This window comes from Ambystoma mexicanum, chromosome 2q, assembly GCF_040938575.1.
Source record: "Ambystoma mexicanum isolate Mex_15411 chromosome 2q, UKY_AmexF1_1, whole genome shotgun sequence".
NCBI classification, from domain to species: domain Eukaryota; kingdom Metazoa; phylum Chordata; class Amphibia; order Caudata; family Ambystomatidae; genus Ambystoma; species Ambystoma mexicanum.
In genome coordinates, this window is record NC_090924.1 from 281,160,065 (window position 1) to 281,185,955 (window position 25,891).

Below are 25,891 nucleotides of genomic sequence, written 5' to 3' on the forward strand. Positions count from 1 at the left end.
TGAGTCTTACAAAAGTTCTGATGGCTCTAGTCCCTTTAATACTGTGTCTTTCTTTCCTTAGGTGATGAAGGTCTCGAGGATGGGGATGCGCTGCTGAAGTAAGTAGGAATGCGGAGCGTGATGCTTATTGGCTTCCTTAGCACTAACCAATGTTCGTCTTTTCCGTGTCCTTTTAGGTGCCGCAGTAACTCAGCATGGAAGCGAGCCGAGGAGATGAGCTGCGGTGAGAAAGCGTGATGTGCGGCGCCTCTTAAATGTTTTGCGCTAACCTGTTGTGTCTTTAACCCTTTATTCAGATCGGCGGGATGCTCCGGAGCAGAAGTTGCCTGATTGACGGGAGTTCAGGTAAGGATTAAACTCTATTTGCAAATTCGAGAGAGCTAAGTATTGCAGACGTCTTTTCTTCTATTCTTCTCCCCTTTGGTAGGGCGCGGCGTGCCGAGATGGAGATGACTCTGCCGTAGGAATCCGCAAGACTGGGAAGAGCTGGACAGAAGTTGGATGCTCTTCGAGGTGAGTATTGGCAATGAAGTTCTTATTCTTGCAGGTGCGCTGGCGCTGAAGAAAGAAGTGGGCCTCTTCAGCAGATCCGAGCACGGTGAGTGTAAACTGCAGGTGCAGAGAAACGCAAAGCATGTTTCTCAGGCCGGGTGTGGTTTAAATAGTCTGTAGGTATCCCAGGTATCCCAGGTATCCCTGGGCTGAGCCACACCCGAAAGACAAGACCGCTCATCCAGTTCAAGGAACTGAATTACATGGGGGCATCCATTGCCCCATAATACACTGCAAGTCCAATACTAAGTGGATCTCAGGACTGTGTGTGAGCTTGGTGCCAAAGGTGCCAAGTCTGAGTCCAAGTAGGTGTCTGGGGAGATGGAGAGGCCCTTAGGGGCCGACTAGGTGGCCGTGTTTGGGTGGTTTAGGTGGAACCTCCTAAGCAGATGAGGTGCGTGGATGTATTCACAGGTTTCCCATGTTCTGTCCTGGGGACCGTACACTTTCCAGTCCACTAGATGGTATAGTTTGGATCTGACATACTTGGAATCCAGGATGTCCATGACCTTGAATTCTGGCTCTCCTGCGATCTCTATTGGCTTCGGTGCTGGTGTCACACGGGTTCCAGGTTGAACAGGCTTTAAGAGAGACACGTGGAACACAGGATGAATTAGCATATTAGCTGGTAAGGCTAGCTTGACAGCTACTGGATTTATCACAGAGGTGATAGTGTATGGGCCTAGGTATCTTGCACGGAAGGTTCAGGTCCCTTTAATGGGTACATGCTTGTATGCCAGCCAGACTTTGTCTCCCGCTTGGTAGTTAGGGGCTTTGATTCGGTATTGGTCTGCAAATTTCTTCTAACGATCCTTAGCTCGGAGTAGGTGTTCTGCTGCCCTTTTGAAGGTTTGTGAAATGGTTGTAAGGTTTTAATTGCTGGCATTTCTAAGGTCGTAGGGGTGTCCAACTCGGAAGTGCGTGGGTGTCGACCATAGATGGTATAGAAGGGTGTTTGCCCAGTACTGGTGTGTAGGGAGTTGTTATAGGCATATTCAGCAATCCATAATATATCTGACCAGCTCTCCTCAGCTTGATGGAGCATACAGCGTAGATACTGTTCGAGCGTCTGATTCGTTCGGTCAGTTTGACCATCCGTTTGGGGATGGTGACTGGTGGATAGTCGGGTGTCAATGTGAGCCAAAGACCAGCACTTCCTCCAGAAATTGGACACAAACTGAGTACCACGATCCGAAACCAGTACCGAGGGGAAACCATGGAGCCGCACGATGCATTCCATAAATACTTTTGCTAGAGTGGAAGCGTTTGGGAGCCCCTTTAGAGGGATTAACTGTGCCATTTTTGAAAACAGGTCCACAACTACTAGAATGGTGTTGAATCCCTGACTGGATGGTAGGTCGGTAATCAAGTCGAGGGATAACGTGTGCCAGGGTGCTGGTGGGATATCCAACGGTTGCAACAGTCCTGCCGGTTTCTGTTTGGATGAATTGTTTTGAGCGCATACGCCACAAGATCAGATAAGTTGAACAATGTCTTTACGCCACGTGGGCCACCAATAATTCTGGTTTACTTTGGCTAAAGTTTTTGCGATCCCCGGGTGGCCTTCGATTAAGGAATCATGATAGCTGGACATGACTTGTTCTCGTAGTTCCTGATTTGGTAAGAACAAGCGGTTTCTGAAGTAGGGCAACTGGTCCCTTATCGTGTAATGTTCCCCTTGTGTGCACCACTCTTGTGATTGCTTAGGACTCATCAAGTATTGGATTTTTTCGTGCAGTTCTTTCTGAGTGATGGTTGCTGTAATTCCCAGGAGTTTATCACATGGGATAATAGGCATCGGGTCCGGTGGTTTGTAGTCCTGTTCTTCAATACCCATACGGGAAAGGGCATCGGCCTTCCCGTTTTTGACTCCAGGTCGAAATGTAATCACGTAGTGTCATGATCACCGCAAAAGTTCCTAGAATTGCATCAAAGAAGAATTGGTCTTCTATTTACCATTCTTGGATGTTAGGGAAAGCAACTCAAAGCAGTGGTAAGCATGGGTAGTACTTCCTGACTCTCAACATGGCTGCCTAGGTTATTCTGGTAGTGTGTGCAGTGTAGGTCTAGTTGTTTCCTCACTGCTCCTATTTAAGCCCCTCCCCTCGAGCGTTCCCTGCTTCGCATCAAGAAAGAATACAGATAATGCTTACCGAAGTTCTGTCCTAGATTCCAGTCACTAGTTACAGTGCCAGTTAGCCTTTCCCTTTCAGTCATTTTTTGTTCCCTCTTACTCCCGTGATATCACTCCTGTGATTTCTGTAGAGTGCCATAATTTTCAGTCACTGTACCCGCCTTTGTTGTTCGAGTGATTCCAGTCAGGGACGTGTCATTCTGGTGATTCCAGTCAAGTCCCGTTATTTCCAGTTATCGGAGCCCCCCTTTGTAGTTCGAGTGTTTCCTGTCAGGGCTATCCGCAAGTATCAGTTTTCCCATTGTTCCTAAAGTATTCATTTGTTTGCCTAAGGTGTATTACAAGTTTCCCGTATTGTTCCGTTTTAATAGATGTAGCGCATATCGCGCGTAATGCAATGGAGCCTTGTCTATGCTCCATAGTTACTGGGTATTTCCTGAGGCATCTTAGGTTTTAGTTGAAGCGTGTTTAATTACGCACTGCGTTTCTGTTACTCTTGCTGCAGGCATTTCATTGTGTGTATGACTTACGAGCACTGTGAAACCAGCTTGAACGCTCCGTAGGTTACGAGCGTTTTCCTGAGGTGATTTATTTTCTGTTTCATGCACTTTGAATGCGCGTTGCGTAGTAGTTTCTCTCACATAATAAGCAATCCCAATACTGCATATACATCCTTCCAGTCCTTATTACCCGTGGGGCTCCATAGGGGTTTGGGGCGGTTAGTCTCCCTTTCCCAAATAGGTCATTGCACAGTTTTCCTTGTTGATTGTGCTAGCTGTGTTCATTTCCATTTCCATATTAGTGTGCACGTTGTTTTGCTGTACCTTCCCCTGTTCATTGAACACTTGGAGAAGCTTCCTTCCTTGCCACACAAGTATTGAGTACCACCCCTTCTGCAGAACTTGATCCCCTGCACAGATGCAGGATGGAGAGCTAACCAAATAAATAATTAAGGTAAAGAGAATAACTGAAGAATAGTGCTTGCATCCTAAACTTAGTTCAATTCCCAGTATTAGTGCTTGTCAATATTTTAAGGAATCTCTTGTGTTTTGTTTAGGGAACCCTTTAGTCAGAAGATTGAGGTTAGAAGTGGAAGCAACACTATTGGGAAGAACTGTGTCACGAAGTTCCATCGCGAGTGTCCCCGCAGAGTCCAGGTAAGCGTTACACGTAGTCATATTCAGCGAAGAATAGGGCCCAACGTAACTGTCGTGAAGATTGCGCTTTAGCAGTTTTTAGATACTAGAGATTTAGGTGATCTGTTATGACAGTGATGGTGTGATTTGCACCCAGATGGTAATGGCGCCAGGCCTTAAAGGGAGACTTGATGGCTAGGAGCTCTTTATCTATGATGGCGTAATTGAGCTCGGGGGGTATAAATTTACGTGACCAGAAGGCAACCGGGTGTAACTGACCCGTTTCAGGATCCTTTTGCGAGAGGACGGCTCCCATGGCCATGTTTGATGCGTCCGTTTCTACCACGTATGGGAGTTCTGGGCGAAGATGGCGTAGAATTGGGGCAGAAGTGAATCGAGCCTTAAGTTCCTGGAAAGTCTCGTGAGGATAGCTCAGGGGTAGCGTGCTCACCTTGGAAGCAAGACGACACGGAGCAACACAGGTTCGATCCCCGGGTCTGCGCTTAGAAACCTCTGGGTATTAAGCGCGTTATAAATAACCTATCATATCATATCAAAGCTCTTTCTGCTTCCTCTGTCCATTGAAATTTTTTACTGCTCTTTTTTTAGTAACAATGTGATGGGATGTACTATCTGTGAGAATTCCGGGATGAACCGGCGGTAGAAGTTTGCAAAACCTAACATGCTCTGTACTCCCTTGAACGTGTTTGGTGATGGCCATTTTAGGATCGCATATACCTTGTGTACATCCATACGGATACCCTTCGGACTAAGAATGAAACCAAGGAACTCCACCTCGGAAACATGGAATGAACACTTTTCAAGCTTGGCATAGAGCTGATGCTGGCAGAGTTTTGCCAGTACGGATCGAACGTGTTTGACGTTGTCTTGTTTTGATGCAGAGTACACTAGGATGTTGTCAATGTATACTAAAGCACAGACATGAATTCCCTTAAAACATTTTTCATGAAATATTGAAATGCAGCTGGCACGTTGCAAAGGCCAAAGGGCATTACTTGATATTCGTACAGGCCATACTTGGTACGAAAGGCGGTTTTCCATTTGTCGCCCTTTTTAACTCGGACAAGGTGATATGCTCCTCTTAGATCTAGTTTTGTGTAGATTTGGGCATCTTTGACTTGGTCAAGCAGTTCAGGAATCAATGGCAGGGGGTAACGGTTTTTGACGGTAATCTGGTTCAATGCGCGATAGTCGATGCACGTTCTTAGGTCCCCTTCCTTTTTCGGTACAAAGAACAGAGGACTGGCCGCCATGGACTTCGAGGGACGGATGAACCCGTTTGCCAGGTATTGGTCGAGATAGGACTTCAGGTGCTGGTTTTCTGGTTCTGCGAGTGCGTATATTCGTCCACAAAGGAACTGGGCGCTGGGTATCCGGTCAATCTGGCAATCGTACGGTCTGTGTGGAGGTAGGGTATTAGCTTGTTCCTTCTGAAACACGTCTTGAAAATCCTGGTACTCTCTTGGTAGGGTCCCGGCCGCCACTGTTCCCAGCGTAGAGGTTCTGGCGTCGATTGATTGTTTCTCTTGACGATAACACGTTTGAGCACAGGTCTCGGAGAAGGCCAGCTTCTTTGCTCACCAATCTATTTGAGGATTATGAGCTACCAACCAGGGCATCCCTAAGATCAGTTGAAACTGAGGTGCCTTGATGAGGTCAAAAGCAATAGATTCTTGATACCCATCCTGGCACAGAAGGGTTAATGTTGCAGTGCATTGAGATACTGGACCGGAGGCTATTTCCGTGCCATCGACTGTGGTTACAGTGTCTGTGGTTAACTTTGGACATAAAGGAAGTCCCATCTTTGCTGCGAGATCTTGGTCTATGTAATTCCCAACAGCTCCATTGTCTATGTACGCTCTTTCTGCATGCATCCGCGATGGTTGTTGGTGATCGTTCAGGATCGCAGAGAGTGCAAAATGGGAGGTCTGTAGTTCACTTTCTTCGCTCGACAAGTGGACCCCTACACTTGCCGGGCTGGGCAGTTTTCCGACTCTTTGGTGGGGTCTTCCTTGTCCGTAGCTCCTAGTATCCTTCTCGGTGGCTTCACTGGGCACTCCTTTAGAAAGTGACCCTGTTTTCCACAGTACAAACATAATTGCTGTTGCCTCCTCCTATCGCTTTCCGCCTTAGTCAAGGGTGACCTGACGCCTCCAATCTGCATTGGTTCCCCTGAGCCTTCTGTTGATCGAGAAACATTGTCCCTTGAACGCACATAAATAGGGCGAGAGTCGAGTCTGATACGATCTGCTCTGCTCTTCGGTCTTGCAATCTTTGATCTAGCTGAACCACCAGGTTAATAAATTCTGCACAGTCTAGAGGGGGGTCCACTACTTGTGTGAGGACATCCTTTAGCTCTCCCCGCAGACCCCTATGAAAATAACGTGGTTCTCTTCTCTGCAGACCATTCAGCTTCAACCACTAGTCTATTGAATGTGGCGATGTATGTCAATAGGTCTTGGTTCCCTTGACGAAGGGATAGAAGTTCGCTGTCTAGAGCCTGTCCATGAGTACGACGGGCAAAAAGTTTTACCATTTCCTGTTGAAAACCCCTGAAATCACGTAACAGAGGATCGTCTTGAGTCACAAATGGTACTGACCAGTCTGCAGCACTTCCGCTCAAATAAGATAGCACAAATGCGACCCGTGATCGGTCATTTGGAAAGGCCCCAGGCCTGCAAAGGAAGTGCAGACGGCACTGGTTCATAAAAGTGGCATATTTCTTAGGATCCCCAGTGAATCGCTCCAGTGGCGCCAAAGGAACTGCCCCAGGAAGGGTTATCTGAACAGGGCTGGCTGATGGTACTGGCATTGTAGGCACATTTCCCGGCAATGGTGCATGTCCCGCTTGCGACTGGAGAAGTTGTCGGCTTACGTTATCTGTTCGTTCCTGTCATGCTTTCAGACTCACCCAATTACGACCGGGTGATATGCAGGCGGCGGAGAGAAACATGGACCCCTCCCGCGATCACCTCTGCTCGATCGCTATTGTGACGCTGCACTCTGAGGCATCCCTGGCGTCGATTTCCACGCCTGCAGTGGGGATTGCCTTGGAGACTGCAGGCGCGGAGGTGGTCACCACTCCACACTGCGGTCCTCCGCTCGACGCGGATCGTCACGAAGAAGGGGTCATGTGACATGGTTTCCAGGAAACAGGCACCAAATGAACCAGTGGATCACGTGACCAAATGAAAGATCACGTGACCAGGAAATCGTCCCCGATTGGCCAACGAATCAGGAAGACTGCAATAAAAGGGGCTTGGCCTTTGCATACATTGCTTCTCAGCTGATCTCTCAGCGTTTAGCGATTTCCTGCGTTTTGAACTTCATGCTCATCGAATTTCTTGGATTTTGGACTTCGTTTTTCTTCTGCATTGCCCTCTAATTTTGGCGCTTGGATTTTCTTCTGACCTATATAACTGGATTATCTGAACTTTGAACTGTTTTCTTGGATTGTTTATGGATTGACCTTTGGATTTGGCGCTTGATAAACCTTCAGCTACTTTTGTTTGAACTCTTGGAACTTTGTCAAGAACTGTGCACCTACAATCAAACCGTCTCCTCTCTCTTCAGATTCTATGGTCCCCGTTATCCCCTCTACACTACTCATCTGACCTTTGGGGGAAAATTCACTTAGGTTCAAGTCACTCATCATTCACCTCCAGGGTAGGTCTTTCTTATTATTTGTTTATGCTTGTTGTGAATACCGTGTAGCCATTAGCTAACCTGGTATTTTCTTTGCAGCCACCCGGGACCTGGAGTTTCCTGTTTACCCCCCACCTGTGGCTCCAATAACCGGTCAGCGAGTACTTTGCCCCTCTCTGACTGGTGCTTGGGGACGGAGGTATACTAATCCACGTGGCCCTCAGGATTTGACAGACTGAGAAGCCTTTTTTCCACTGGATTATGGATACCTCCGCCGGGGATCCGGTGGCAGAGCTTGTACAAGCAATCACTGTCTTAAGGGCTGACATGACAGCCGCTAACACGGCTATTCATCAGCGCTTAGATGCCTTACAAAGTGAAAGACACGCCTTACCACCAGATGAGGAGTTTGGAGATGTACCCGAACAGGCTGCACCACCTGTAGGGGCAGTGGCACCAGCCCCAGTCTATGTCCCCACCCCATTTCCCTTGGCGGCCCCCGAGAAATTCCAGGGTGACCCACGTAAATTTTGCACTTTCCTAAATCAGTGTAAGCTACATTTTCTATGTCGGCCACAGGCCTTCCCTGATTCAACTACTAAGGCGGCCTTCATTTTGTCTCATTTAAGCGGCATTGCCGCTACGTGGGCTAATCCCCTGTTGGAGAATAATAGTCCCGTTTTGTATGATTTTGATAGGCTGGTGGCAGAAATTACTAAGGTTTTTGACACGACATAAAGCACAAACACGGGACCTAGAACTCCTAGACTTGACCCAAGGAAAAACCACATTAATAGAATACATAACACGCTTCAACCAACTGTCTGTCGAAACAGCCTGGCCAGAAGAGAAAAAGGCAGTTGTGTTCTACAAAGGTCTCAGTGAACGTTTGAAGGACGCCCTGTCCGTCATACCTACCTTACCTACTCAATACCCTGAATTGGTTTGACTTGGTCTTACAAGTTGATGCCCGGTTCAATGAAAGAAACACTGAAACAAAGAGAACGAATCCGGTATTTTCCCTAAGCTCGAACGCTACAGAACAAACCAGCGAACCCATGCAAATAGGGGCAATACGCAGTCCGATATCACCCTTAGAGAGAGAACGACGCAGACAGGCTAATGCTTGTTTTTACTGCGGAGTGTCAGGTCATTTTGTCAAGGAATGTCCCCGAAGACCCAAACAAAAGACAACGGGTTTTCTGAAGGCTCGTACTTAGATAAGGGGGCGAGAACGAGCCTACCAGTACAATCGTACGTACCCCCTTCATTGTCGGATTCAACCCGGCCCTTGTTTCTTCCGGCACTTTTGTTTTCCTCTGACAACGTTAAACACCAGGTACACTTGGTCATCGATTCAGGGGCAACAGGTAATTACGTTGACAGTGCTTTGTAAATCTCCCTTTACAAAATAAAAAGCACCCAGAACCTGTACAAGCGGAAGTTGGTTCTCCATTGATTTCGGGCCCTATCAGGCAACAGACGGCACCAGTAACTCTCATACTGCAGGACACAAACCAGGAAACCCTTAGTTTTGACTTGATAACTACCCCTCAATACGGTATTATCCTTGATATCCCCTGGTTACGCACACATAACCCGCTCATTAACTGGTCCTTGGGCTCCGTTTCTTTCGAATCCTTGTACTGTCAGGAACATTGTTATCCCCAGAGCAGGCAACGACACCAGCACAAGCTCTCGGGGCATTAGCTCATTTGTCGTTACAAGAATCACAGATGGAGGTTGATCCTCCTAGGCATGTGGTAGGTCTGGTTTCGGCCCAGATACCCTCACAATATCATGACTTCTTGGAAGTGTTTGATAAAAAATCATCTGAACACTTACCCCCGCATCGTCCCTTTGATTGTCCGATAGATCTGGAACCAGGGGCCCACGGGCGCATCTACTCCCTTTCAGCATCAGAAGACTTGATTCTTAAAGAGTACATACAACATTCTTTACGTTTAGGCCACATCAGACCCTCACAGTCTCCTGCAGCTAGTCCTATTTTCTTTGTACCCAAGAGGGAAGGCGATCTTCACCCCTGCATTGATTATCGCCGTTTGAACAACATCACGATCAAGAATAGATACCCCATACCCCTTATCACTCCACTGCTAGATCGTCTCACACATGGCACTATTTTTACCAAGCTCGATCTGCGAGGAGCGTATAATCTCGTACGCATCCGAAAAGGAGATGAATGGAAAACAGCTTTTTGTACCAAATACGGCCTCTTCGAATATACTGTCATGCCCTTTGGGCTATGTAACGCACCCGCAACCTTCCAGAGGTTTATGAATGAAATATTCCACGACATCATAGATAACTACGTGGTGGTATATTTGGATGATATTTTGGTATTTTCTCAATCACACCAAGAACATGTCACTCATGTACGAGAAGTCCTGAGTCGGCTGCGCACACACTCCCTTTACGCCAAACCAGAAAAATGCCTATTTCACGCCAAGGAAGTAGACTTCTTAGGTTTTCACATCACGTCTGGCGGTTTGGCTATGAATTCAACCAAGATCCGTGCAGTCGCAGACTGGCCCATTCCACAAACTGTCAAGTAAGTGCAGTCATTCCTTGGCTTCGCCAACTTCTACAGGCGATTCATTGCAGGGTTTTCAACCTTGGCTTCCCCATTAACTCAACTCACTAGCCCCCGTACCCCGTTTGTTTGGTCCTCTTCTCAACAAGATTCTTTTTCAGCTCTCAAAACGGCTTTCACCACAGCCCCTATTTTACAGCACCCCAATCCAGATCTCCCCTTTATTCTTGAAGCCGATGCCTCTTCCTATGCTCTGGGAGCTGTCTTATCTCAATCATGCCCCTCCACAGGTCTCCTACATCCGGTTGCCTTTCATTCTCGAAAATTCACACAGGCTGAAATCCATTACACAGTCACAGAGAAAGAACTACTATCCATTAAAGATGCCTTCCAAGTCTGGCGTCACCATTTACTTGGGGCAAAACATCAGGTCACGGTTTATACTGACCATCGCAATCTTCAGGATTTGGCCACATTCAAGTGCACGAATAGCCGCCAAGTCCGCTGGCATTTATTCTTTGCAGCATATGACTTTGTCATTAAGCACCGACCGGGCATAGCCCACGGCAAAGCGGACGCTCTCTCCCGCATTCCTGGGGGCATTTCTTTGCCTGTTTTTCCGGAGACACTTCTGGACAGCAAACACATCATCTGTCTCTGTACACCAACTAAAGACTTACTAACCTTAGTTCGACAATGGGTCAAGTTACATCCAGAACAACTACGGGAGTGGGAGATAGAATTGTATGAAGGCCTACCATATATACAGGGCAGATTATACTTACCAACACCAGACACTCGCTCCATCGCATTAGAATGGTCTCATGATGCTCCCATAAATGGTCATCCCGGCCAGAAGCGCACACTGGCCTTGCTCCAACGTTGGTGGCCTTCCATGAACAGAGATACAATGGCTTATGTTTCTTCCTGTTCGGTTTGTGCCCAATGCAAAAACAGAAAAGGTCGTCCTCTAGGCCTACTACAACCATTGCCTCTCCCAGTTAAACCCTGGCATACAATTACGATGGATTTCGTCAGTGACTTACCTAAAGTTAGTGGGTTTGATACTATTTGGGTAGTGATTGATTCCTTCACGAAGATGGCCCGATTCATTCCCTGCACTGGTATACCTACAACACCTGCCCTGGCTGACCTCTTCAACCGCCATGGCTTTTGTTTTTTTGGGTTACCTTCTATTGTCATTTCTGATAGGGGATCCCAGTTTACTTCCCGATTTTGGCAGTCCCTTACGAGACAACTAGGCATTGACACACGTTTCTCGTCCTCCTACCATCCCGAAACTGACGGGCAGACCGAGCGTGTCAACCAAACCATGGAGCAATATCTCCGTTGTCTCTCCTTAAAACATCAACAATCCTGGCACAAACTACTGCATGTAGCTGAATTTGCTTACAATAATGCACCCCACTCATCCACAGGCTATTCACCTTTCTATTCTTTGTATGGGCAGCATCCTCGCATCCTTCCTATTCCAGATGTACCTCCCCTACTCTCTCCTTCTGTTTCCTCATGTGTACAGCATCTCAAAGATATCCATGGCCAGGTCACATTACATCTTCAGGAAGCACAGGCTTCTATGTGTCGGGCTGCTGATAAGAAACGAACTACAGCCCCCAATTATGCAGTTGGGGATCGGGTATGGCTTTCCACCAGACACCTACCTGTACCCGGTTGTCGTAAACTGCTTCCTCGCTTCGTGGGGCCGTATCGTATCACCAAAGTCATCAACCCAGTAGCCTACAAGGTTTCCCTGCCAACCACTTGGCGAATACACCCTGTGTTCCACACTTCCCTTCTCAAACCATGTCCTCTCTCCACTCGTATCATCCTACCCCCTTCCCCTGTAATGAAAGGTACTTCTGAAGAGTACGAGGTCAATGATATTCTTGGATCCCGTCTCACGAAGGGCCGTCTTTATTATCTAGTGGACTGGTTGGGTTACGGCCCGGAGGAAAGATCTTGGGAGCCTGCTGATCAAGTACATGCCCCGCTCCTAGCTGCCCGGTTTCATAAGAACAATCCCCATAGCCCACGAGGACGTGTGCCTTTGAGGGGGGGCTCTGTCATGCTTTCAGACTCACCCAATCACGACCGGGTGATATGCAGGCGGCGGAGAGAAACATGGACCCCTCCCGCGATCACCTCTGCTCGATCGCTATTGGGACGCTGCACTCTGAGGCATCCCTGGCGTCGATTTCCACGCCTGCAGTGGGGATTGCCTTGGAGACTGCAGGCGCAGAGGAGGTCACCACTCCACACTGCGGTCCTCCGCTCGACGCGGATCGTCACGAAGAAGGGGTCATGTGACATGGTTTCCAGGAAACAGGCACCAAATGAACCAGTGGATCACGTGACCAAGTGAAAGATCACGTGACCAGGAAATCGTCCCCGATTGGCCAACGAATCAGGAAGACTGCAATAAAAGGGGCTTGGCCTTTGCACACATTGCTTCTCAGCTGATCTCTCAGCGTTTAGCGATTTCCTGCGTTTTGAACTTCATGCTTATCGAATTTCTTGGATTTTGGACTTCGTTTTTCTTCTGGATTGCCCTCTAATTTTGGCGCTTGGATTTTCTTCTGACCTATATAACTGGATTATCTGAACTTTGAACTGTTTTCTTGGATTGTTTATGGATTGACCTTTGGATTTGGCGCTTGATAAACCTTCAGCTACTTTTGTTTGAACTCTTGGAACTTTGTCAAGAACTGTGCACCTACAATCAAACCCTCTCCTCTCTCTTCAGATTCTATCGTCCCGTTATCCCCTCTACACTACTCATCTGACCTTTGGGGGAAAATTCACTTAGGCTCAGGACACTCATCATTCACCTCCAGGGTAGGTCTTTCTTATTATTTGTTTATGCTTGTTGAGAATACCGTGTAGCCATTAGCTAACCTGGTATTTTCTTTGCAGCCACCCGGGACCTGGAGTTTCCTGTTTACCCCCCACCTGTGGCTCCAATAACCGGTCAGCGAGTACTTTGCCCCTCTCTGACTGGTGCTTGGGGACGGAGGTATACTAATCCACGTGGCCCTCAGGATATGACAGTTCCTTAGCAACTATCAACTCCCTCCTCAGGGCTGCGTGTACTTCGGAGCTTAACTGTCCCAACATTTGGGCTAACTGGTCGGTTTCTGACGTTTCCATGACGCTCAGGTGGATTTTTGGTGAGAGGCTTTGCATTCTGTAACGCTCACCTGATATCCACGGGGATGCCACTCAGTCGGTCCGGACTTCCGGCCACTTCGAACCCTTCCCTGGACTTCCTCAACCAAGCACTGGGCCTGAAACGCAGTATTATCAGAGGTCAATTCCCTATTGGTCTTGCTTGTCTGGCCCCCCCTTTTCTTCCCTGGGTCCCAACCTATCCCCGGACCTCTCCTCACCTTGTTTTTTGATGTGGGGCGCTCTCCGTCCTGCCTTCGATGCAGGGGTGCGTTGAGTGATGCGGGCTGGAGGGTGCCTAGTTGCTTCACTGGCACGGGCCCGGCGGACGGGGCCTGCTGCGGCTTCAGCCCGACCGGTAATTGGAATGAGTCTTACAAAAGTTCTGATGGCTCTAGTCCCTTTAATACTGCGTCTTTCTTTCCTTAGGTGATGAAGGTCTTGAAGATGGGGATGCGCTGCTGATGTAGGAATACGGAGAGTGACGCTTATTGGCTTCCTTAGCACTAACCAATGTTCGTCTTTTCCGTGTCCTTTTAGGTGCCGCAGTAACCAAGCATGGAAGCAATCTGAGGAGATGAGCTGCGGTGATAAAGCGCGATGTGCGGCGCCTCTTAAATGTTTTGCGCTAACCTGATGTGTCTTTTCCCCTTTTTCAGATCGGCGGGATGCTACGGAGCAGAAGTTGTCTGATCGACGGGAGTTCAGGTAAGGATTAAACTCTATTTGCAAATTCGAGAGAGCTAAGTATTGCAGAATGCTTACTTACGTCTTTTCTTCTATTCTTCTCCCCTTTGGTAGGGCGCGGCGTGCCGAGATGGAGATGACTCTGCCGTAGGAATCCGCAAGACTTGGAAGAGCTGGACAGAAGTTGGATGCTCTTCGAGGTGAGTATTGGCAACAAAGTTCTTATTACATGGGGGCATCCATTGCCCCATAATACATTGCAAGTCCAACACTAAGTGGGTCTTAGTACTGTGTGTGAGCATGGTGCCAAAGGCGCCAAGTCTGAGTCCAAGTAGGTGTCTGGGGAGATGGAGAGGCCCTTAGGGGCCGACTAGGTGGCCGTGACCTGGCTCCAGCCTGATATGCCGAGGGGCTGGGAGCAGGAATCGGGACAGCGGATTCCCGCTTGAGTGTGGCCTGTGGAGGATGTGCTCTGCTGTCGACGTACCTCCTGGGCAGCCCAGCGATGTGAGGAGCAAGGAGGACCTCCCGTGGGTGCGAGGGAGTTGAGAGCGTGCCCTCTCCCCAGTCCGGATTCCAGCAACGCCAGTGGAGGTGATTGAACCTCCCCTTCTCCCCCACCGGTCAGTCGAACTAGCGGAAGGTCTGCAGGGCTGGGGGGACACAAGGAGAAGTCCCCGCCAGAAGAAAGGGATTAACACAGGAGGGGCAAGGATACTCCGGAATCCCAGCGGAGAAGTCGGAGGACGCCCATGAGCACACATGGCGTTCTTGCACAGAGAAGAGGCCGTCCTCCCAGTTGGATACTAATTGACCTTTTCACAATTGACCTCAGGAGAATTGACCTAATTTAGAAGGTCAATTAGGACATTTATGCAGGGGGGAAACCACCCGCAAGCCCCTCACCCAATCCAAAACCCCCTGCATCCCCCCCACCCAATCCCCTTATATTATTTATAATCCAAAACCAACTCAATACATACATAAAATTACTAAAATAATATAAAGGTCAATTGTAAAAGGTCAATTTGGGTAATACCGTCCTCCCCACGCAGGGTACAGGGACTGCCATGAGAGGCGGCGGAGGAGTGAGAGCCACCAGCTGGGGCTCGAGGAGCACACAGTGCAGAGAAACATAGCACAGGTCCAGGGACAGAGAGGCATATGTAACGCTCACTTCAAAACACCTGAGGAGAGCGAGGAGTAAATGGCCCATACAGAGGCAGGTGAAACAGCCTCATGATTACCCCCTGTACCGAGAGCAGACCCGGGCCAGAGGGATAGTGCAAGAGCCCCCAGGCAGAGCAGACAAAGGCAATGGGTACGTGTGAAGCAGCGGCAGTAGTGGTGGTCATACCCGCAGGGGGTTATGGAGGTTTGGTGAGCCGGAACCCAAGCCTCACAGAAGACAGGGGACAGTTTCTTGGTGGATCCTGAGTTTATCCCAAGGGGAAGCCCCCCTGCCCACCAGGATAGTATTGGAACAAGGCTGAGGGCACATGTCCCTTGCCCGCCAGTGAAAGTAGTACTCACTGGGACGGCGGTGGGAAGTGTGGACCCCCAATCTTGCGGCGTGTGCCCGCCTCCCGGACACAAGCTAAGAGAGACTGTTGCTCACGAAGGGGCACCAAGACTGCCATCCATTGAGCACTAAGCTTGGGTAACCAAACAGAGGCCCACCCGAAAAGCAGGAGGCGGCATATGGAGGTCAAGGGAAAGTTAGAGGAGCAGGCACAGCGGACTGACGCCAGGACCCTTCCCAGGTGAAGGTGATAATTGTGCCCGGAGTAGATGGAAGGAAGGGCCCAGGGTCTAAACGTTAAAGGAAGTACACAGGAGTTGATCTCACAACAGTATCCCGCAGGGGGAAAGAAGCACTGCCTTTATCTGAGATGGTCCACCGGCATACGCCCCCCCGCTAGTAGGAACACTGGACTGGTGATTGGAGGAGGAAGAGGTCCACTGAAGTCTGACTAGGGAGGTGTGGGCCCCTGACTGCAGGGCACGTGCCCACCTCCTGGGCCGCGAAGAGAAGCACCATCCCCTGACGTGCAAGTGTGCTCGAGGGGAAGACACACAGAAGGCATCATCCACCATCTTGAGGGGTCCACTGAGGGGAGATCGCAAAGGGAGACACACATTGGATAGCAGGTGGAGGTGCATGAAGGCGAGGCAGAAGTTGGCCACCTAGACATATACACCTAGTCGCCCGGGGAATGGAACGCTAGCTCAGACCAACATGGCCACTGCAGCAGAGGAATCCAGAGCCACCAAAAAAAAAAGTTGAAGCACTGATGGAAGAAATTAGGAACATGAGGGCAGACATTGGGAGTAGGGTTGACAAGATCAACCAGAGGATAGACAAAATGGCAGAGCGGCTGGAAAAAGTCGAACACAACCAAACCTCCCTGTATACCCTAGGGACACAAATGGACAAGTGGATGTCGGAAATGGAGTGCCGGGAGGAAGAGTTCAGAATGAAAATGGACGATTTGGAAAACCGCGAAAGGCGGCACAACCTAAGGGTCTTCGCAATCCCGGACAGGGAGGGTGAGACGGAGAAAGACTTGAAGAGAACACTTCATGAAGTCACGAAGTTGGTTTTTGACGACAACACCATCAATGAAGCCAAGATCGAGAGAATTCACCGTACGGGTAGGGCGATGGGAGGCAAAGTCGATCCTGGCCCGGTTTCATAACTACTCTGACAAAAGGAAAATCCTAGAGAAAGCGAAACAAAAACTCCCGATCATCTATGGCATGTCCAGAGTAACAGTTTTTCAAGATTTATCCTCATTGACCCTAACCAGGATAAGGTTGTGTACACCCCTGATGAAGTGGCTCAATGAGAAGGGAGTGCGGTACAGATGGGGGTTCCCATTCTCCCTCACATTTAAACTGGATGGAGACAAACAGACTGACGACTGAAGAGGACATTCGCAGGGTCATGAGTGAGTTGCTGGGTGAAACCGACAGCTCGAAGAATCAGGGTGAAAGGTCAGACGACGTTAGACAGTGGCGCATTAAGGGGCCTAGAAGGAGATGGATACCGGGATCCAGGAAATACAGGAAGCTGAACACATCGCCCATGGCAGACACCCAATTAATAGTGGAAATACAGTCATGGAGAAAATGGCTAATGATGTGGTCCCATATGTGGTGTAAGGTGGTGAAGCGGGCCCAGGTTGACCCCTGTTGGGTTATGTTCTTGTGGTTTGTTTGAAGGAGTTTAGGGAGCCGCAGGTAGTCTGAAAATGTGCATCTTAGATCAGCCCGGGTGGGGGGGGGAGAAGTTGAAGAGGGGAGGGGACTCAATGGTAATGAGGAATTGACAGTGCAAGATCACAGGGGAATCGATCCCAGCTGGTGGTCCGACCTCAACCAGGTGATGTCAACCAGAAGGAGTCGGTCACCTCTGAGGGCTATTAAGGGGCTGGGGGGTACTGGGGTAGGGGTTAGGATACGGGTCTTCTTGAAGTCGCGGTTTTCGGTTTTTGAGAGGTGGAGGTATGGACACAGGCCGCCCAGGAAGCGAAGAAGATGTAAGCGTGGGGTGATAGTAGTTTGGCAGTAGCTTCAGGAAGCATAGGGGATGGTCATTTTAGGGTGGGGACGTTTAATGTCAAGGCCCATGAAAAGGTCATTGGTGACTAGGGAGTTCCGTAGAGCAGGCCTTGATGTAATGTTCCTCCAGGAGACTAAATACGCTAGAGGGGAGGAACGCATGGTCCCGGGCGGTGTCCTTGGGCAGGAATACTGGGTCTCTGGGCCCTAGAGGAAAGCAGCGGGGGGAATTCTCATTGGAAAAGGGCTTAGAATGGAGGTTACTAAGGTATGGGTGGACAAAAAGCAGGGCCCTCCTGGTTGCTGGTACTATACAAACAGTGGGGTTCACAGTTGCCACTATCTACTGTCCCAACCAGGGTCAGCTGAGGTTTGTGTTGAAAACTCTCCCGAAGATAATGCTGGAAGCCTCAGACAACATAATATTGGGGGCGACTTAAACATGTGGGCTGATGCTAAGCTTGATAGGCAAGTGCGATGTACAGGGACACAGGATTTGCCCAGAACGGGGTGTGGAGAGGTTCTGGCAATGTTGGAGGTCTATGGGCTCCAGGACACATGGCGTCATCTTCACCCAAAGGAAAAAGGGTATACCTTTTACTCTGCCCCACACGGGACCTTCACCAGAATAGATTATATGTACATCTCAAGGGGTGTGTGGGAGGAAACGTTGGGCTCAGAGATCTCCCTGATCACCTGGTCAGACCATGATATGGTAACAGTGGACTTGAATTGCTCGGCCTCGTACATAGGCGTCCAAATGGAGATGGAACGAATCGCTGTGGAAGGATCCAGTGTTTTACGCGGCGCTGGCCACAGGAATCGGGGGAATACTTTAAAATAAATAATACGGGAGAGGTCTCAAGGAAGACTGTGTGTGGGAGGCAGGGAAGGCGACATGGAGGGGGATCCCGATTAGGAAAGGGGCAAGGAAAAAAAAAGGGAACGGATATTAATTGATAACGGGTTGAGAGTGGAGGTGGCCCAACTCAACAAGAGGGCTCGGGACGCCACTGAGAGGGGGGTTGCTAGTTGGGGGGGGGGACAGAATGTTGAAGGCGAGGGGGAAAAGGGAAGAGCTTAGGCTTCTGGTGGAAGAACAAATAATCAGGAAACTGCAGTTCCTGAAGCAAAAGTTTAATGAGAAAGGAGATAAGGCGGACGCACTGTTGTCCGCGAGATTGAGGGGACAGCGTTCAGAGAGATGGGTGGAGGCCATAGAAAGGGTTGATAGAACACAGGACCCGGGGACGGATGGGATTCAAGAAGCATTCACTACATTTTATGAAAACCTATATAAGTCGGAGGCTAACCCAGAGAAGTCAGATATAGCGACCTACTTGGTGGGTTTGGGTACTAGGTTCATTAGGGGCATAATGGCAGGTTACACTTCCCCCCTAGGGCATGCGTGGTGGTTACTCTCGCTGGTTCACCCTAAGTAGGGATACAAGACAGGGCGATCCCGTCTCCTCGACCCTATTTGCACTCTCCATGGAGCCTCTAGCTCAGAGAATCAGAGGACCCCCGAGTAGAAGGACTCACAGTGGGTGGGGTAGATTATAACATTGCTTTATACGCGGATGATATGCTCTTGTACATAAGGAAGCCCTAACCTCTATACCCAGGGTAATCCACCTCATTGAACAGTATGGAGAGCTCTCCGGCTTTAGGATTAACAGGGTTAAGTCGGTCCTGTTTCCTCTGAGTGGGGACAGGGATGGAGATATAAATAGATTTGCCCCACTGCTATTGGTTAACAGGCACACACTGCGATACCTGTGGATTAATGTCACGAGGGACGTGGGAGATTTATTTGAAGCCAATTTCCCCTCACTCCTGTCCGGATTTCGAGCAGGCCTGGTAAGATGGGGAAAACTGACCATATCATGGCTCGGACACCTTAATGCCCTGAAGATGGTGTCTTTACCAAAATTACTCTACGCATTCCAGATGCTCCTGATCGAGGTCCCTAAGGCTTTTTTTCATGAGACAAAAGGGGATATGCTTACATTTTGTGGCAGGGGAGGAAAGCGAGAATAGCTTATGAGGTGCTCACCTTGCCGAAAGAAAGTGCCGAAATGCAAGGAGTAACAAGATGCCCCCCCCCCCCTTCAGTCAGTCACTTGGGTGCCTGGAGTTCGAGACGCTATCCCAAACCCCAAAAGATTTCAAGCATGGTTTGAGGCGGGCCTGGAGAGGGTTGGCCTACTGTGGAGGGAGGGCACCTTTATCACGATACAGACCTTGAGGGAGTACTGGGCTTAGGCACCCTTTGGGTCTTCTCATACCTTCGGCTAAAGGGGGTGCGCACACGCAGAAAATGGAGAGAGGGGACACAGAGAGACCTTACTCCCTTTGAAAGTCTCCTGGATAGAAGAACCAAAATGAAGGGCCTGATTTCTGCTATGTACAGTGTACTGGTGCTCGAGGGAAAGGGTCCATAGAGATGGAAAAGCGATATGGAGAGGGAAATAGACCCAGCGCTTTGGTTGAGATTGTGTAGGCGGGCCTCTCAGACCTCGATCTCGAGCCAACACCAATTGCATCCCATAAAGCTCCTTCATAGATGGCAATACGACCTGGTCCGACTCTCAAAGATGTTTCAGTCTGCGAGCCCGATGTGCTGCTGATAATGTGGGGAAAGGGCTGACTATTGGCATGTTTGGTGGCGATGCCCTCGAATACAGGTGTTCTGGGATGAAGTGCGGGGACGGATCAAGGACCTAGAGGGGATACACCGCATCAAAACATGCTGTCTGATCTTATTTGGGATGGAGGAAGTTGAGGGAGAACTGAGAAGGTTGACAGGGTTGGCAGCGCCCCTGCTGCTGGCAGCACCCGCCTGCTAAGTTATGAAATGGAAAGGTGCCAGAACTCCCGGTGAGAGAGAGTGGATCAATATAGCCCTGAACATATGCATCATGGAAAGAATAACTGCGGGGCTCCATGGGAGGGCAGTGGCACATGAAAACATTTGGGGTGAATTTATGACGAAATGCTTGAAAAACGGAGGGAAAGAGATGTGGGGGCACAAAAGCTTCTTATAGGAAGCACAGTACTCTGAGTTACTAGGTGAACAAGGAGAATTTCCCCCTGAAGCGACTACCCCCAGTCAAACAATATCCCAGGAAGGGGAAAAGCTCTCATGAGCCAGCCAAAGACATAAGTGGGATGCACATGGTAATACTCTCTAACTAGAGACAACCGAAGGTTTACTAGTTGGGTTTCACTAAGTTAAAGAAGACACTGTTAATGGGAGGGAGGAGGGGTGTGAGAAAAGTACTGATATAACAATGGAGTGGTGTGAGGGGTGGGGGAGGAGGAAGGGGTTCATTACTCTTGATTGTTTGCCTTACCTGTAATGCTCATTGTTCTTGATGTACAGAAAATAACAATAAAAATAAAAAAAATAAAAAGATTCAAATAACAGAACACCCGCCCATTCACTTCAGGTTGATCTTCACAAACCCTAACTAAAGCACTTGCAGGAAAACCACTGAACACTGGTCATCTGGCATAAGATGGTACTACCCCGGAACATGGGGCAAATATGGCAATAACTTGAAATTTGACAGCTATACCTAGTTATGCAATAACTTTAGCAAGTCATGCATTGCTTCAATGGGCATAAAATATTGTATTTTCTTCTAAGTGAAGGTAGGATCCCTTTTTATCTCCATCTTTTATGGCAGAAAGGATCACAAGAATTGAGAGAAGGTCCTACATTTATAATTATTTTGACAAAGCACTAACACATTCATTACAACATATGGCTTAAAGACAATATAAATTAGGAAACATTTGTAAAATATAAAAACAGATTTATTCTGTATACAATGATAGAGCATTTAAACCACATTTCCGTGTAATAAAAAAAAGGCTATGCACCTTGAAGTTTTCACCTAATTCAACTGTAACCTGAAGTAAAGGAAACATTGATTACTGACCTTGAATGACAAAAGGTTACATGCACTCTCAAACTCTTTTCAAAATAATGCTTGTGTCAGGTGAATTGCGGGCTTTAAACATACAGTGTGCAGTACTAAATATACAAATTCAGTAAAAATTGATTGTGAATTACAGTTTACAAATTACTTTTGCATCCATAACTCTGCTGAGGATTGAGAAGTGAATGTCCCATGCCAAAGAAAGGCCAGTTAATCAAAAGGTAAAAAGAAAACTAGCCAATGATCCAGCCAAGAGCTTTACAGACTGCTTTTTGTCACTTGAGAAAAGATGCCAAAAGTTTTAAAAAAGTCACTGAGATACCGAGCACCATGTTTAAACAGGGAAATATGTTGGCTGTATTAGCAAAGGGGCTGCCACACTCCAACAGGAACCCCAAAACTCAAATAGATGAGCCAACCAGATATAATTGGAGGAAAGCAGGCAAGACTTCTTTCCCAAAATTTCTGCATAGATGTGTCTTACATGTCAGGTCAGGGAGATGAAAAGGCAGCAAATGTCCCAGACAACAAGCTTTTTAAACAGAGCATCTCCTCCTAGTTAACCAAAAATGGTTAAATTAACCACATTAGGAGTTCAGATTCACAGATTTAACAATCACCATGTTTAAAGTGGTTACAGCCAGATTTCAATCTAACTAAATACCTTCCATACAAGTCTCAAAACCGGAAGTGAATTGACAATGTTGTAAAGTTGGCAATATTTTTACCTCAACAAATAATCTTAGGTTCCTTTGTGAAATGGGATTTTGGAGAAAGGTAATTGGCTGGACACAGAATGCAATACCTATGCAACACACGAATCAATACATTTCCTTAACTGGCAACATCTCAGAATATCGGAGCATGTGTAAATCTCCAAAGAAAGAAAATAGCTTTTTGTGGCTTTGTCGTCGCTGACTCAAGCCTCACACTACCATGTGGACTGAGTTAGCAGAACATGAGCAAATAAAGAATAAAAAGAAGATTGTTTTAGGATTCAGATAATACATACAAGTACCTCTCCAGTTAGGTCCATCATGACGAAGAGGAGTGCCTTGAGGAAGGTCTGCTGGTTCTGAAGGACCCAAATCAGTGGAAGCCGCTCCATTAGAAATTTAATTGACACTACACCGCCCAACTTAGCATACCATGCTTGTTCATAACAGCAAGCACATAGCCGTTCAACAATGTAAGAAAACAGAGGAAGCTGGCAAGCCTGAAATTTAAAAAAAAGATATCATGTAACACTAGTTCCTGCATGTTCCTTTCAACGCTGCACTTAGTAACTGTTCACACATCAAGTGTACTACATAAACGTGATTAAAAAGGCAATCATTTCAACAGGCAGTTAATACACAGAGAATGCTCCATCAACTGCCCTGCTGCATGGATCCCAGAGTTACACATTCGAAATCACATTGTGCATATAGCATCCAATCTTTTTGCGACTGCCACATATGGACACCTACCCACTCATCAGTCACAATGTTACCAGCTGTGCAACTTACAACACCAGACAATTTAGAACAAAGGTGGATACCCTACAACATCACAGACACTTATTTACATACACAAGCGAACAAACATTTTCAGTAGTGAAAGATTGAGCAGTTTTATATACAATGTATCATGCAGACACATACATAAAAAGAGGTCTATCACTTTACAGTGTGGATGGCTTCATTATACCTTCTACCCACACAATCCTAATCAAAGTGGTAAATTAATACACAAAAAACGTTTTTGCAAGGGGACCCTGTCCCTCATTTAAAAGTGTAAGGTTTATGTCACAGGTGGTCTCTCAAGAATTGCACAACTCGTTCAGATAAGTTCAAGGATGTATTATTAATGCTCACAACTGGATTCAAAATGTACAGCAGGAGGGTCAGACTAATGGGAGACCCTAGGGTAATCCTCAACCTTCCACGGCTCCCTCAACTCTAGCCCAGACTTCCCTGCATGTAAAGTTAGTACTAATGCCAGGAAATTCCAACTACGTAGTACTTAACTGGGCTTACAGTGATGGCCAAGAGACTGTAGCCTTCTATATCCGACTGCCTCCAGGAATCACTACTGGAACCCAACTTAGTTGTTCCCAAGGCAATGAGCATTACGATTTGCCTTGTCACAATCTCTCTTTCACACTTATGTTCTTTCTTCCCTCTATTTCTCTCCCACATGCCTACTCCTCTCGTTCCCCTACTACTCCCTTCTAACACATCTCCACCTTCTCCTCTACTCTCACCCAACTCCTCCTCCCATCTTTGACACTCTTCTCTCTACTCTCCCTCCCTGTTACCGCTCTTACAGTCTTCCACACCTTTCTATTTACTCTCCCTCTCTTCCCTGTACCTATCTCCCCCTCCGATTCTTGACTCTAATCCTCCCTCCTCTCCTACTATTCCTCCATCCTTTTCTCCAACCTCTGGCTTCTACACCCATCTCCCCTTTCTAACGCCTTCACTTTCACTCTCTTCACTTACATTCCCCACACCTCACTATCACATTAGGAAATCGGTCTCTTGTGGCAACCTTTCCTCCATATTCTATGAACCCCCCATCCCCCCAAAGACAGTGTTTTTGAACATGTCCTGACCATTTACAGAGAAGTGACTTCCCTGGCCTTTTGCTAATTTTATTATGGTGAAGGAACAAGTTACTTACCTGTAACTGTTGTTCTCCAGCATGGGTCTGGCATGGATTCACATGCTCATGAATATTCCCCGGCGTCAGGCCGGAAATCCTCGGTAAAGAAAAAATCAGTATCAGTTTCGTTTCTGATCTGTCTTTCTTAGTAGTAACCAATCACTGATCTCTGGGTCATACTGCCCCCAGCCAATGACTGCCCTCTACCTAAACCCCTCCCCTGGCAGCCATCCTCAGATTTGGTAGCACGTAAAGTGGCAGTATGACCAAGTGAAGAGCCGCAGAGGGGAAGGAGGGAGGGTTCGCATGTGAATCCATGCCAGACCCATGCTGGAGAACAACAGTTACAGGTAAGTAACTTGTTCCTTCTCCAGCATGGGGTCTGGCATGGATTCACATTCTCATGAATATAAGAATACATAGCAGTATACACATGCACAACCCCGGGAGGTGGCAACAGGCTCAACATTAAGCAATACAACAGCTCAACATTAAGCATCTCTTACCTCGTCACCAGGCTCACCTTAGGCGAACAGGTTGCGCAGCACTGCTTGGCCGACCCTGGACTCCTCCCTGGAGTCCCGATCGACGCAGTGGAATCTCGTGAAGGTGTGCGTCGACCTCCACGTAGCAGCCCTGCAGATGTCCAGAAGGGCACACCAGACAGGAACGCCGTGGTAGCAGCGATCGCTCTGGTCGAATGGGATCTCGGACGGCCGGGCAGCGGTCGGTTTGCCAACCGGTGACAGTGCATGATGCAGCCGGAGAGCCATCTGGAAATGGAAGCATTCAAGAGAGCCTTCCCTTGATTCACAGGTCCAAAGTTCACAAACAGCTGTGATATCTTCCGAAAACTCTTTGTGCGGTCCACGTAGAACTTCAGCGCTCTAGCCACATCCAGCGAGTGCAAAGTCCTCTCGGCCGGAGTCGAAGGGAAGAAAACTGCCAACACCAAGGGCTCGTTGAGGTGGAAGTCCGACGGCACCTTGGGCATAAAAGGAGGGGTGCGTCCTCAGCACCACCCTCGTATCGTGGAAAGTCAAGTATGGAGGCTTGCAAGATAGGGCCTGGATCTCTCCCACTCCTCGTGCGGAGGCGATGGCCACAAGAAATGCTGTCTTCCACGACAGGAACTTCAACGGCGCAGAGTGCATAGGCTCGAATGGGGCCCCCATGAGCCTGGTCAGCACCACGTTGCGCTCCCACGCCGGGGCGGGGGCCTTCACCGGTGGGAACGATCGGAATAGTCCCTTCATAAATTCCTTCACCAGGCGATGAGACCACAAGGACGCCCGTCCTGTAGTTCTGGTGTATTGGGAAATGGCAGCCAGATGTATTTTGATGGAGGCGTGAGCCAGTCCAGCTTTGGCCAGCGACAGTAGGTACAAAAATCCTTGAGGGGCCGTAATCCGCAGAGGGTTAATCTTCTGTGCACGGCACCAGACAGAGAACCTCTTCCACTTATGTCCATAACATTTGAGAGTTGAGGACGCCCTGGCTTTTGCAAGAACCTCGATGCAGTCAGCCGGGATATCGTATCCTCCAAACTCTAGTGCTGCAGGAGCCAAGCCTGCAAGTTCAGCGACACCGGGTCGTGATGGAGAATGGCGCCTCCTTCTCTGGAGAGAAGATCCATATCCGTCGCCAGCTTGATAGGTGGGGACGCTGACAAGTCCAGAAGGTCCGGGAACCAGATCGGTCTCGGCCACGCCGGTGCGACGAGGATCATCCTGCACCTGGACCTCTTGAGCTGGTTGATGAGACGGAGCAGCAACGGCAAGGGAGGGAACGCGTACAGGAACAGGCCGTCCCAGGAGAA

At 48.4% G+C, this 25,891-nt stretch overlaps 1 protein-coding gene across 8 annotated transcripts in view; it reads right to left on the bottom strand.

Moving 5' to 3' along the window:
* Positions 1-25,891, bottom strand: part of TRRAP (transformation/transcription domain associated protein) — a 2,065,012-nt gene that overhangs the window by 1,424,181 nt on the left and 614,940 nt on the right. For 4 of the 8 annotated variants that reach the window (XM_069647246.1, XM_069647245.1, XM_069647241.1 and 1 more), the window contains exons 25-26: positions 22,445-22,642; positions 21,368-21,397 (exon numbers count right to left, since the gene is read on the bottom strand). In XM_069647246.1, coding sequence (XP_069503347.1) covers positions 21,368-21,397; positions 22,445-22,642 — 228 coding nt within the window. Of the gene's footprint in view, positions 1-21,367; positions 21,398-22,438; positions 22,643-25,891 lie in introns of all 8 variants that reach the window. The other 4 variants (XM_069647248.1, XM_069647247.1, XM_069647244.1 and 1 more) reach the window with 2 other exon arrangements.